The sequence below is a fragment of the Nelusetta ayraudi genome, unplaced genomic scaffold, assembly GCF_046127955.1.
Source record: "Nelusetta ayraudi isolate G7.1 ecotype Tasmania unplaced genomic scaffold, CSIRO-AGI_Nayr_v1 ptg000039l, whole genome shotgun sequence".
Lineage (NCBI taxonomy): Eukaryota > Metazoa > Chordata > Actinopteri > Tetraodontiformes > Monacanthidae > Nelusetta > Nelusetta ayraudi.
In genome coordinates, this window is record NW_027466089.1 from 2153408 (window position 1) to 2165526 (window position 12119).

Sequence of the window (12119 nt, forward strand, 5' to 3'; positions counted from 1 at the left end):
ATATCTTCTGATTGTGGGTGTGTGGGAGTGAGATGTGTATCTCGCCTGGACACGGGGCTCAGCTGTACATCCACATAATCTTTGGATGCTGAGCTGAGGATTTACAGAGGATTTGGTCCAAACAGAGAGGGCCTGTGGCAAAGTTATACATTTTGTTTGTTTGTCTGGAGCCTCTCGAATGGGGACGACACAGCGTTTGTGAGTGTCACATGACCATTCCAAATCTTTATTCTTCATCCCAGACTAATTTGGAATGGCTTTGCATAGTTAGTTAGCCCAAAACAAGCCTAATGTGTGGGAAACAGTAGTTTAACAGCTCAGAATTTAACCTATAGCTTAATGCTAAAACTGATTATTTTAACATGTTTGGAAGGAGAGAAAAATAAGTTTGCGGTGAGATGGTTAGTAACAAATACCCAAGAGGGATGCTGTCACTAATTTGTAAAAGCAGGAATGAAGCAACAATGCCCTTTGTGACATCACACTGAACTGATTTCTAGGTGTTTTAGCACACAAGCTAATGAAGTAACTAGCGTTGCCAACTCCCAGAGTGTCAATAAGGGACACCTCTTTGATGAGCATCATTTATGATGAATAAATATAAGTCATTACATCTACTTGCATTATCATATGACTCGGTTGATCTTATTGTTTTAAAAATATCATGGTGTATCAGTGTTGTGGTACTTACTTACATTGAACATTTAGCAGCATGAAATTGACAAAAAACAATCAAAATATATGGTGTAAAGGTATGATTAGAAAAGTATACATGACTTGAATGAATCTGCTTCATCCTGGTTTAAATTCAAATTTACATATTACTAGCCTAAGCATTAAAAGCAACATGTTTATTTGACATAGCAGGTTAGCCTCTGCAGTTGTGTCATTTTTCTGTTACTTGAAGTAACGGACAAACTTTTTCATTTCTGGGTTTAGGCCAGACATGCATATTATATATTATATGCCCAACATGTAATTTTGAGTTAGAGGTGGGAGAGCAAGCAAGATCCGTGGGCTGAAAGAGAAAAGTGAAGGGGGCGGGATGAAAGAAAAGACACAGGGGGAGTATCCAGGCCCCTTTCCCCCTTTTTTCCTCCCTGCCTGTTGTCTTGGTCTCACACACACATGCACACATCTTCGCACACGCATCCACACAAACACTGACGAGGGCTCAGTCCTGCTATGGCCGCCCCCACCACCACAACCACCACCAGCAGCGCGGAGGAGGAGGAGAGCAGCGCTCCAGTCCCGGCGGCCGTAGCACCAAAGCAGCCTGACACAGAAAGTAGCGTAGAAGCCGGCTCTGCAGCAGAGCCTGAGTCCAGCGAGGCCCGGCGTGACAGAGGACAGAGAGAGGATGAGGAGGACGGGGAGCCGAGGAAGGAGGACAAGAGAGGGCAGAGCCTGGACCCCGACTGGGTGGAGGAGAGGTTCAGGATCGACAGGAAGAAGCTGGAGAACATGTTGTACGGTGAGTGACCGCAGATGAACCCGAGCTCCTCTCCCCGTTCTCTCTAATTTGGCCCAGAAGCCCTCTGGTTTCCCACAGTGCTGCACCTGCCATCGCCGTGATTTACGACCTGTGTTGTGATACATTCAGAATTCATTTTAGCCACTATCAGCAAGGTGCAGCTGGTGGAGCTTGCTGCTTGTGTTAGTTGTTACACGTCCTGGAAAGACTTCCTGTCGGACACTGATTGTTGCCCGCCTGTCCTCGCTGAGAATCTGGGAGGAAAAAGTTGAGACTGATAAAGTTGTGTTTTAATCTGCACAGTTGATACTTTTGCTCTTTCTCAGTCTGTTGGAACTGTTCATGCATCCACATTGGGGTGTCGGACTCATTTTCATCCTGGGTGCCCCTCTAAGGGTGGGTTCTAACTATAGGGGTGTACAACCATAATCACTCCTTTACTCTAAATGAACTGTCTTTTTTTTTTTTTTAAATTTAATCATCATTTATTCACATCATTGCATCAATGAGAAAATATGTGTAAGTACACAGCAAGGTATTTTTCAGAGAGACATGTAAATCCTTTTGATTCATCAGGTTAAGAAACGCACATTTCTCCAATCAAAGTTGAACATTGTGGAATGAAAGCATCAAACACAGTTTATGACATTAACATTGAACAAAAATTGTCACTTCATCTTCAATCACACATTAGGGTAATTTGTGGGAATTCTCAACTCTACTTGATGGTCATCGCTCAAAATTTTCTGTGAATTGTGGAAGATTATCGATATAAGTGGGAGTTTATGGTTGATATACACTTTAAAGCAGCATAGGCCTGAATTGGAAGACGATCCAACACTTTTTAAGTTCCACTCCTCCAGTTTGACGCACGCGGTCGAGTCGATGCTGAAAATTGCGACCAAGAATTCTCCTTTATCATTCCACAGCAGTTTTGGACGGCCGTTTGACTTGCCTTTGGTTCAGTGGGAGGTCTTTGCGTGAGTGGATGCCACTGATGTGACTCGCTGTCTCCAGGCTAATTTGTGATCGACCCCCTCACCGCCACCTTTTCCTCCCCACCCCTCACTGTTCTCCCTTCATTCTTCAGCGGCGGGCGGCGTAACCCTTAGCAATGAGGGAGTCAGGGAGGGGCGTTCCCGGTCTCCCCCCCCTCCCTCCCTCCTCCTACACCCCCTGCCACCATCCTCTCCAGCCCTGTAAATGTCACCGCGGAGTGATGGCCTTTTAAAATTGTTTATGTTCCCAGCCGAGCCCCCCGTTCCAGTTGGCAAATTTCAGCCGAGTCAACATTGGCGTGTTGACCCTGCGCACATGCTCCGCAATGACCATTTGGGCAATAAACGATGAGGGTGACGGGGTCGGATATTGTGCCGCTGAACAAGGAAATGGTGACAAATCACGACGCAGCGGGGCTGACGCGCGTGTTTATCTTTATCGGCCCGCTTCTCACGTGCGTCTCTCCGTGTGTCTTCCAGCTCCGAAGCCCGAGGACGGCGAGACCGGCGAGGACTTCTTTGAGCGAGTAGGTGGAATTTCTCAAAGAGTGAATACAATGTTGAGTGAGGATGAAGACGCCGCCTGCATACAATGCGAGAGCAAACCCGGCTCCCGGCTCGGCTCTGATGTCACTCTCGGTGTCGAACGATTAATGGCTTTATGGAGGAGATGATTGTGGCCTTTGAAATGCAAATGGGACCTTGTATTCCTGAGTGTGTGTGTGTGTGTGTGTGTGTGTGTGTGTGTGGGGGGGGGGGGTCTGCTATGTGTCTGCATGTGTTTGCGTGTTTCCCGATGTGCGTCGCCGCCTGCGTCACACAATGACACGGGCCTGTCTTTGTTTCTCTCTCTCTCTCTCTCTCTCTCTCTCTCTCTCTCTCTCTCTCTCTCTCTCTCTCTCACTCGCTCTTTCTCATGCCTATTGTGTTCTGCTCTCACAGGTGATGAGGGAAACTGACACTCAGGTGAAATGGCCGTCCAAACTAAAGATCGGCGCCAAGTCGAAGAAAGGTGAGGGACTCTTCGCATTTCTCTGTTAAAACACCTCAGCTTGTTTGTTCTATCTTCCTTGCAAGTTGTTCTGGTCCAGCAGATTTTGGGTCTCACTTAAAACAGTGCGCTGAAACTAAACACATTTGTCCGTCTAGATCCACATGTGAAGGTGGAAGGAAAGCGAGTCAATGTATTAGAAGCCAAGAAGATGATCCTGGAAGTGCTGGAAACGAGGGTGCCTTTTAATTCCTTACATTATTCTTGTAACACTGATGACACCCGAAAAATAACCCCAACGAATTAAAACGTGAAATCCAGGTGAACAAGGTGACCCTAAAGATGGACGTGGCCCACACGGAGCACTCTCACGTGATCGGCAAAGGCGGCGGCAACATCAAGAAGGTGATGGAGGCCACGTCCTGCCACATCCACTTCCCGGACTCCAACCGCCACAACGCTGCTGGAGAGAAGAGCAACCAGGTAACGGAGGCGGTGGCTCAGCCGGTCCCATCGCTGTCAGGTTGGCCTTTAGAGAATGAGAATAAGCCTTGCAGCTGATTTATAAACTTCTTGCAGGTGTCTATCGCCGGGCCCATAGACGGAGTGGAAGAATCGAGAAGGAGGATACGAGTAAGTGGTCCGCATGTAATCCGTGCTGATACTCCCAAGGCAACGTTTTTATCCATGTAGGAACTCTTCCGCCTTGACAGCAATCGATGTGATGATAAATACAAGCGGGCTGAACTGCGAGGAGACGAGGGGCCACTCGTCTCACACGTCTCTTTTCTCATTCTTTCTTACCCACTTGTTGTCTTCCCTCCTAGGACCTGCAGCCGCTGTCTCTCACCTTTGACCTTCCGGCCGGTCTGATTCCTCAGACTCTACCCGACGCCGGCTCCCCTCTCGTCCAGCAGGTGGCGCAGACTCTGGGGGTCAGCGTGAGCTTCAAAGCCGTTCCGCCGCACCCTCAGGCGCAGCCGGCCTTCTACGAGAGCTGCTGTACCGTCTGGGGCCTGCAGGGCAACGCAGCTGCCGTCAAGGTCGCTGTCGAACACACACACACACACACACACACACACACACACACACACACACACACACACACACACACACACACACACAAACACACAAACACAGACCTCTCAGGTTGGCGCACGTACCAAAAAACAAGATCTAATCTTGCACCGCTTCACTGAGTTGTGTCACCCTCTCGCAGAAAGCTGCCTGCATCCTCATGGAGCTTCTGCTGGGGTCAGAGGTCGCAGTCAGCAGCCAGCTAGACGTCACCTCCCAGCAGCATCTCTTCCTGCTGGGGCAGAATGGAGCCCACTTCCTGAGTGTCATGCACCAGACCCAGACCCAGATCATGGTGCCTGACCTGGGTGCTCCCCAGAGCTCGCCCTCGCTGCTCATCCAGGGCAGCCCCGACGGAGTGTGTCTGGCTCGGCAGCAGCTCACGGTACTGTGGTACCAGCGTGTTGTTTTTTTCTCAGCCGGTGCTTGGGGACAATTTCAAGTGGAAAGTTTTTTTTTTTTTTTGGGGTGATGTTTTTTTTATGTGTGTTTGATCTATTTTATCCATCTGCACATCTAGGACTGTCTGCCTGTGTGTTTAATGTTCGACATGCGCGAAGACGGCGAGGCAGATTCTAACAAACTGGCTCAGATGATGCAAAACCTGGGAGTCTTCATAAGCGTCAAGCCTAAAGTCAAACAGACCAGCAAGGTACAAAATGGTGATTTTCCGTACTATTGTCACCTTCTGTTGCTTTTTTTTTTTTAAATTAAAAAAAAGAGAAGAAATGTATTTCAGTCAGATGCTAAACTCCCCACAATATTGTCTGGGTGCTCTGGGTCTCGTAAACACGCTTCAGTCGGTGGTGGTGAAAGGCCTGGAGAGGAACATCACGTGTCTTTATGAGGCCCGTCGTCTGCTGCTGGGGCTGGATTCCAATGAGACTGCCAAGGTAACTCCGATGACCCCTGACCCTGTGCTAGCCAACAACGGGCCGAGCAACCACTGGTTAAACATGCTGCTGCAGCAGCTTCGTCTCTCCGAGCAGGGTGAGCATGCAAGCGCATTCAAAACCTAGCAACACAAGAGTTACGAGGCTTATAAGTTTTTTTTTAAAGGTCCCATATTATGCACATTGCCAAATGTGTTTTTAAAACCCTTGACTACAGCAAGGAGGTCTCATGAGTCAATTACCTTTTAAAAGTAAAAAAAAACAAACCAAAACACTGAGCATATTTAGCATCTGTTTACAGCCTCCCACAAAAATGCCTGGATTTTTACAACTGATATTGAACCTGATGCATGTGGGTGAAAGGGAACAAACAGCTGCTACCTTCAACTGTTGCTGGTAACCTGAGAGAAGAATCAGTGCCCTTTGTGACATCACTATGGGCTGAATTCTTATGTCTGACAGAGTTGACTGACTTATTTGATATATACAATATTATTAGAAAATAATATGAGACCTTTGAGGCAAGTTTATGCTTTAACCATAAAACTACACTTTTCTTCTTTTTTTTTGTAACTTTCTGCCATGTTAACAGCGATAAATACCCTCTGACTCACTGAACCCACAAGTTTTTCTCTCTCTGATCTCGGTCCTGCCTCTTCTACAGAGGCTCTCGGCGGCACAAAGCCTCCCCCCTGCCCTCCGCCCGGTCTCACGCCTCCTGCCGATGAGGGAAGGACGGGACTGAAGGCTTCCGAGAGCCGGCCACTGGAGAAGGTCAGACATCTATCACTAAGAGATAAACACTTCACCAATGACACAACCTCTACTTTAAATGAGCACCAAAACACCTTTTCAAATTCAGATCATAGAAAACGAGGACCTGTCCGGCCATTCAGACGACGAGGGCTCCATGGCTGCTGTGATGTCATCGTCTGAGGTGTTTGAAGCAGTCAGCAGCAGCAGCAGCAGCAGCTCTCTAGCTGGCCGGCTGGCGCTCATGGGTCGGAGAGGCAGCCTTCAGGGCCCAGAGGTCCCGAAAGCTTTTGCGCAGGGGAGACGTCATTCCACAGGGCAGGTGCTGACATTCCGGTGAGCTAGCAAAACACCACGGAAAGCACAACGTACGTCAAACCATTAAAACATCCCATAGGTACACATACACACGCGCAACTTGTATTTCCTTTAAAATAATCTCACAACATTAAGAGTCATAATACGAAGCGTCATCATTTGCGTTCGTAAGTAATGCTTCGTGTCACTTGTGCTGATCCTGCAAATAAATAAATAAATAAATAAATAAATAAATAAGATGCCTAGATGTGCAGCTGTCCCATAAATAATGAGAGAAATTATTAAAAAATATTTTTTAATTGTCAGCAGCAGCCTGGGCAGGAACATTGTGCCGGCTCAAGACATCCGTGCTGAGCCCTTTAGGAGTGAGGTGAGGAAGACCAGAAATTGACTTTTTCTCTACGCTTTCTTGTGTCTTTATATAATATCACTGGAAAAAATTCGATCACCCCCAGACAAAACAAACCAATAAAAAAGATTTCATGCATTATTTACTGGCTCTATTTGCTGCTTTACAGGACTATGACTATGAAAAGAAGAAATTGCTGGCAACAAGAGGTGGGCAAATTGGAATGTTTTCTATTTTATTTTTGGCATTGTTCTGGTTACAAGAGCCCTTTGAGTTGATCTAACTTCTTTTCTGCTTTGGCTGTTGGCAGCAACTCAACTAATCAAAAGATCCTTTCTTTATCCTGCCTGACAAATTTGTTTCCAAAAGCCTTCGTACAAAATGTTGGTTCTACTCATCAAACATGTCGATGTAACCGAGCTGTTTTTGGAACTGGACGCAAAGGATGTGGCAAAGTACTTGGATTCGGCTGCGCAGCCACAGCCGCTGGTGGCTGCTGAAAACGTGATTCACCGACATTTCGAGTCTCCTGGGTTATGTGGCCCATGGGATTTATTCAAACATTAATATCCGAAGCAATGGCAGGGCACATGAGAGGGGATGCATTTCACTGCTGCACGCTGCCAGCACAGCTGATGATGGGGACCTGTTTAAAGGATGCACCTTACTCATGGTATAATGTAGAAGCACCGGCACTCCCATTTCATTCAAAGGGACGCACACACGCGGGCACACACACACACTTCATCCATTATGCAGAATGAGAGATACTGGTGTATCTGCGGCCAAATGCTACTCAATTCCCCCAGTGTTGCTTTATGGTGTTATGAATTAGATGTTTGAATGGGCCATCTGCCCCGCAGCCATTAAGACAGTTAAATGCCAGTATATGAATGGGACATTCTCTCTCACACACACACACACACACACACACACACACACACACACACACACACACACACATGCACACCAGTAACAGCCCACCAGTTATGAGCCCATTGATTTTGGAGCCCCGGCGCAGTTTTTAATCACACATCCACGCACGGATCTTGTCGCAGGGAGCCGGAGAGTCAATGGCTCGGTCTCTCGAGCGCTTGTATCCATATCAATTTTCAGTCCTTCCAGTGCGAGGTTTAGCACGTATGCCACATGGTGGGTTTTATTATTTGACACGCGAAGCCAGTTTGTCCAATTTGGAATATCAAAGCAGACGTCAAAGACCCCCAGTGCATTTCCCCACAGCCATGAGCTCCGTCGGGTGCAATTCAGATTTTTGTGCTCTCATCTTCGCCCTGGTTGGACACAAGAAACCAGCTGTGTCTCTGCCAACTCGGTTGTTTAATCCTGACTATGTTTGTTGTACTGTGTTGTGTTGTGTTGTGTTGTGTGGCAGCCATGCAGAGGAAGCCTGTGGTCACCGAGGTCCGCACGCCCACGGACACCTGGAGTGGCCTGGGCTTCTCCAAATCGATGCCGGCCGAGGCCGTCAAAGAGCTGCGGAGCATTGGCCGGCGCTGCTACAAGCCCTACCTGAGCACCATCAGCAGCCAGCAGCAACAGGTGCAGCAGGACTCTGATTTCACGGCCAGAAAATGAAATGAATAATAAGGCAAAATTGGATTTGATTGAATTTTGGAACAGCTCCATCTGCTCCACTGGGTTATTTTACTAATGGAGCTGAGGTACTGATCCACCTGTAGCAGAAATGGTCCAATAAATGACCTTCTAGAATTGCAGTCAATCCACCCAAAGTTCCATGACACATTTTTCCATTTGATATCCCAACTTCCTCTTTCATCTCACTCTGTGGTATTCTACCGGCTGTTTCACTCAATTGCCCGCAGTCTGATACCACTCAGTCAACATGGTCTTTCCTCAGGAACATGTTCTCACAAAAACCTGCATGAACTCAGACACTGAAGCAGCGGCTCTTCAACTGTTCACTGGACTCCCTGGGCTGAAGAAGCGGCATCTTCCAGAATTCTGTTTTAATCTGAAACCCAGGCAATTTGCAGGAAGTTTAAACTACATACTAACTGGACATTAATGATAAGCAGTAAGATGGTACAGTAGCTGCAGCTTAAAGAAAGCTAGAGGACTGAGCTCCTTCTGAGCTTCTTACAGAAGCTTTGTATATGTGCGCACAGTGAGTGCGCTGAGTGCCGCTCCCTGCCCCCTAAAAAACATTTGATCCCTCGTAGTTTTTGTTGTCTCATGACCTCCAGTGCTGACAAGAGAGATGAAAGCAGGGAATAGTGACAGTACAAGGTGCCACAGTTGGCAGATGAAAGAAACGCAGGTTTATATTTAATGCCGTCACAATGTCTCTTTGTTCTCCCCCAGGCTCGGGCCGCTCACTCAGGAAAGGCTTACAACGGGAGCGACTGTGACAACTGGAGGGAGAGACGCGCCTCGATGTCTTCATCCCTGCCTGTCTCCTCCTCCTCCTCGTCCTCCTCCTCTTCCTCTTCCCCCTCCTCGCCCCCACCTAGTTCCGCCTTCCCCGCATTTGCGACCCTGGTGAACAGGAGCAGAGACGACAAAGCCCGTAAGTCCCGCCTGCTCTTGCGCGTGTTATTTTTTTTGCTTCGCAAAAATAAAACCCCTCCTGTCACCTTGTTCCTCTGACGCCTGACTCTCAGCTGAGAGCTTCCCAGGCAGCAGCGGCTTCTTTGAAGGTGTCTGCTCGTCAAGGAGGGCATCGACCTGCAGCCAGAGAAGCCCCTCCCCGCAAATGACAGATGACCTTCCCGAGCTGCTCTGCCAACTCGGCCTGTTCAAATACATCGACGTCTTCGAACAGCAAGAGGTAATTCTGAGAAGGCAGATGCAACAAACTCCCTTTTCTGTCACAGCTTTTGGGTGAGAAAAAAAGAAAAGAGAGAAAGAAATAATCACGATCACATGCAATACACCTTGCCGTCCAAGACCCGGCACCTCAACCCAAGAGACACTCCTGCACCTATGGTGAAAGGTTATGTAATATAGATGAGCATCATGATGCAACCGATCTCTGCTCTCCTCCAGATCGACTACCAGACCTTCCTCACTTTGTCAGAGGACGATCTGAAGGAGGTGGGCGTGTCCACCTTCGGAGCCAGACGCAAAATGCTGTTGGCAATATCAGGTGAGGGTAGGTGCCTCTGTCCTGTTTTTAGTTCTCCTCTTACCAAAAGCCAACTGCGTTCTTGAGCAAAAATAAACTTATTCATCTGTCATGATTATAGACCTAAATAAGAGCAAGAGGAGAATGTCAGATACACCCGCAGTCAAGCCCTGCTACCTGGAGGGCGGCGCAAGTGGCCGGCTGACGTGGATTACGGATCTTGATGCAGCTGCTCAGAGCAATCGCTTCTAGGACGAATGAGGCCCATCAGCGGATCAGCATCAAGCTCCTCTGAAGAGCGGCAAAAAACATAACTGCCCTTAGAAACCAGCAAATCAGACTGACCGACTTTCTTCAAAAGTTCCCCAAACAAAATCAAGACAAGGAGGTCTCTCCCTTTCAACCTCTGATGAAGAAACCAATTGGATGAAACAAGTCAACAAGCACAACGATGGCCTTTGGTTTATTATCATCATCATAAAGTTCTTTTCTTATGCAAAATGTCTTTTCTATGCTTTTTATCAAACCCGCAACTCTTTTATGCAACTGTAAATAGAAATCTACAAAGAATAAAAGACTTGATAGTGACAATAAAACAAAGCTTCTGTGACCTTTCATTTTTAAACCAAGGCAGCATCCTGAGAAGAGTGTAAGAGACCGTCAGAGCAGGTTAATCACAGGCATTTAAGTTCTGAGCTCTAGGTGGAAGGACAGGACTCTCATGCATCCATCCATCTTCTATCACCATTAACATGCACTCAGGGAGGTGGCGGTGCTTAAGGGTAAGGCGGGGTTAAACCCTCGTGTCACAGGACAAGTTTCCACTTTCTGCCACATGTATAAATTCCCAGCATCACAAAAAAGCTCCATACGTTTGTATTCACTGGTCTGTGGAAGCCCCACTTGATCCACAAGGGGGCACCAGTGTCCCAATATGTAATCTGTATGGCTCACGCGTTTTGGATGGAAACTGTTTTTATCACAGTGACCAACACCCTGAAGTTTGCTTCAACAATGGACCAGACAGAGACGCAAACAGATTCACTGGTGAGACATAAATGTGTGCGTGACACTCTTTCTGATGAGGTGGCGTCTCGTCTCGCTGCACACTGCTCACCTGTGATTTCCAATTTAATTTAATTTATCACTGGAGCTAAGGGTGGGAGCCAGTAGAACTATGTGTCTACCCCCTCCCGCCCTCACTAATTTATTTAGCGGAAGGCTCCACCCTGCAATTTAGTGCTATCACAGGGATGTCACTGGCTGGGAAGGAACAAGAAGACTGCAGCCTCTCTCTAAAAATTGCCCAATGATCCAGGAAGTCTCCACTGGGGCGGTGCACCAGGGGTCCGGATCCATTCAGGCGCTACACAAGCCGGCTGGTGCAAAGGCAGCCAGGCATGAAAGAGAGAGAGAGTGCGAGTAGAAGTGGTGGGCTGTGACAGATTAGAGAGATGATCCCTGCTTATTACAATGTCTCTGCCAATTCCACATGCTGGCTTTCGACCAGCGAGCCTCCACTGTGCTCCTTGGGCTTTTGGTGCACTATTAGATTGTTTATTTTAATTTTATTTTTTCCCCCCGTCAGGTAGTTAATTGCACTCTCCTGTGGTACGGCAAAGTTTAAATTTGGTCCTCGATCACAGAGCAGGAACGAACACTCTGTGCTGGCACCTGAGGGACTTGGAAGAGCCACTTGAGTAAAAAATCTTTGCACATGGCCCGGCTACACTGTAGATATGCAAAACAGTGCAGTGAGCAGACTGCACTTGGAGCCAAGTGCTCTTGAATTTTAGTGACCTCAACTTCTGGAGAAGTTTCTTGGCTTCTCCAAATTTTTAAGATTTGGCTTGAAGGAAATATACCGTCAAAGCGTTGTTTGCATTAGCAACACTGAGTGAGTGGCAGCAGGCAATTTTCTTTAAGACGTGTGGAGGCGTGGAGGTGTTTTTTTGTTGTTGAAAAAAACAACAACAACCCACCGATATCTAAAAATAAAGTCAATACACAGGAAGAGCAGATGAAAAATAAATTGGAGCAGCAGGCAAAAACCCCCCCAAAATTATCCCATTTGGGGAAAAATAGAAAAAACACCGGTCGTGCTAAGCTGCTGCTTAAAAGCACTCGCAAGGTGCTGCGGTTTCCCTGCACTTATGGTGG

The 12119-nt window shown here is 47.5% G+C and overlaps 1 protein-coding gene across 2 annotated transcripts; it reads left to right on the plus strand.

Annotated features, from left to right (window-relative positions):
- Positions 1–1123: 1123 nt before the first annotated feature.
- On the plus strand, positions 1124–10548 carry bicc2 (bicaudal C homolog 2). 2 transcript variants are annotated; one of them, XM_076033038.1, is made up of 19 exons: positions 1124–1474; positions 2953–2999; positions 3415–3484; positions 3622–3701; positions 3785–3946; positions 4043–4096; positions 4291–4506; positions 4683–4925; positions 5061–5192; positions 5341–5530; positions 6098–6207; positions 6296–6522; positions 6811–6874; positions 7023–7062; positions 8247–8413; positions 9197–9401; positions 9496–9662; positions 9881–9980; positions 10081–10548. In XM_076033038.1, exons 1-19 carry the CDS (start codon positions 1186–1188, stop codon positions 10209–10211), a joined length of 2694 nt encoding a protein of 897 aa, XP_075889153.1. In that variant the 5' UTR covers positions 1124–1185; the 3' UTR covers positions 10212–10548. The 2 variants fall into 2 exon arrangements, with proteins under 2 accessions (XP_075889153.1, XP_075889154.1); XM_076033039.1 differs by having other exon boundaries at positions 6814–6874.
- Positions 10549–12119: the final 1571 nt, after the last annotated feature.

What these genes read in the sequence shown, in the direction of transcription:
- bicc2 (XM_076033038.1), top strand. Translation starts at nt 1,186, where the DNA reads ATGGCCGCCCCCACCACCACAACCACCACCAGCAGCGCGGAGGAGGAG. An exon ending in GCGAGGACTTCTTTGAGCGA is followed by an intron (nt 3,000 to 3,414) that starts GTAGGTGGAATT and finishes CTGCTCTCACAG; the next exon opens with GTGATGAGGGAAACTGACAC. An exon ending in ACGTCTTCGAACAGCAAGAG is followed by an intron (nt 9,663 to 9,880) that starts GTAATTCTGAGA and finishes GCTCTCCTCCAG; the next exon opens with ATCGACTACCAGACCTTCCT.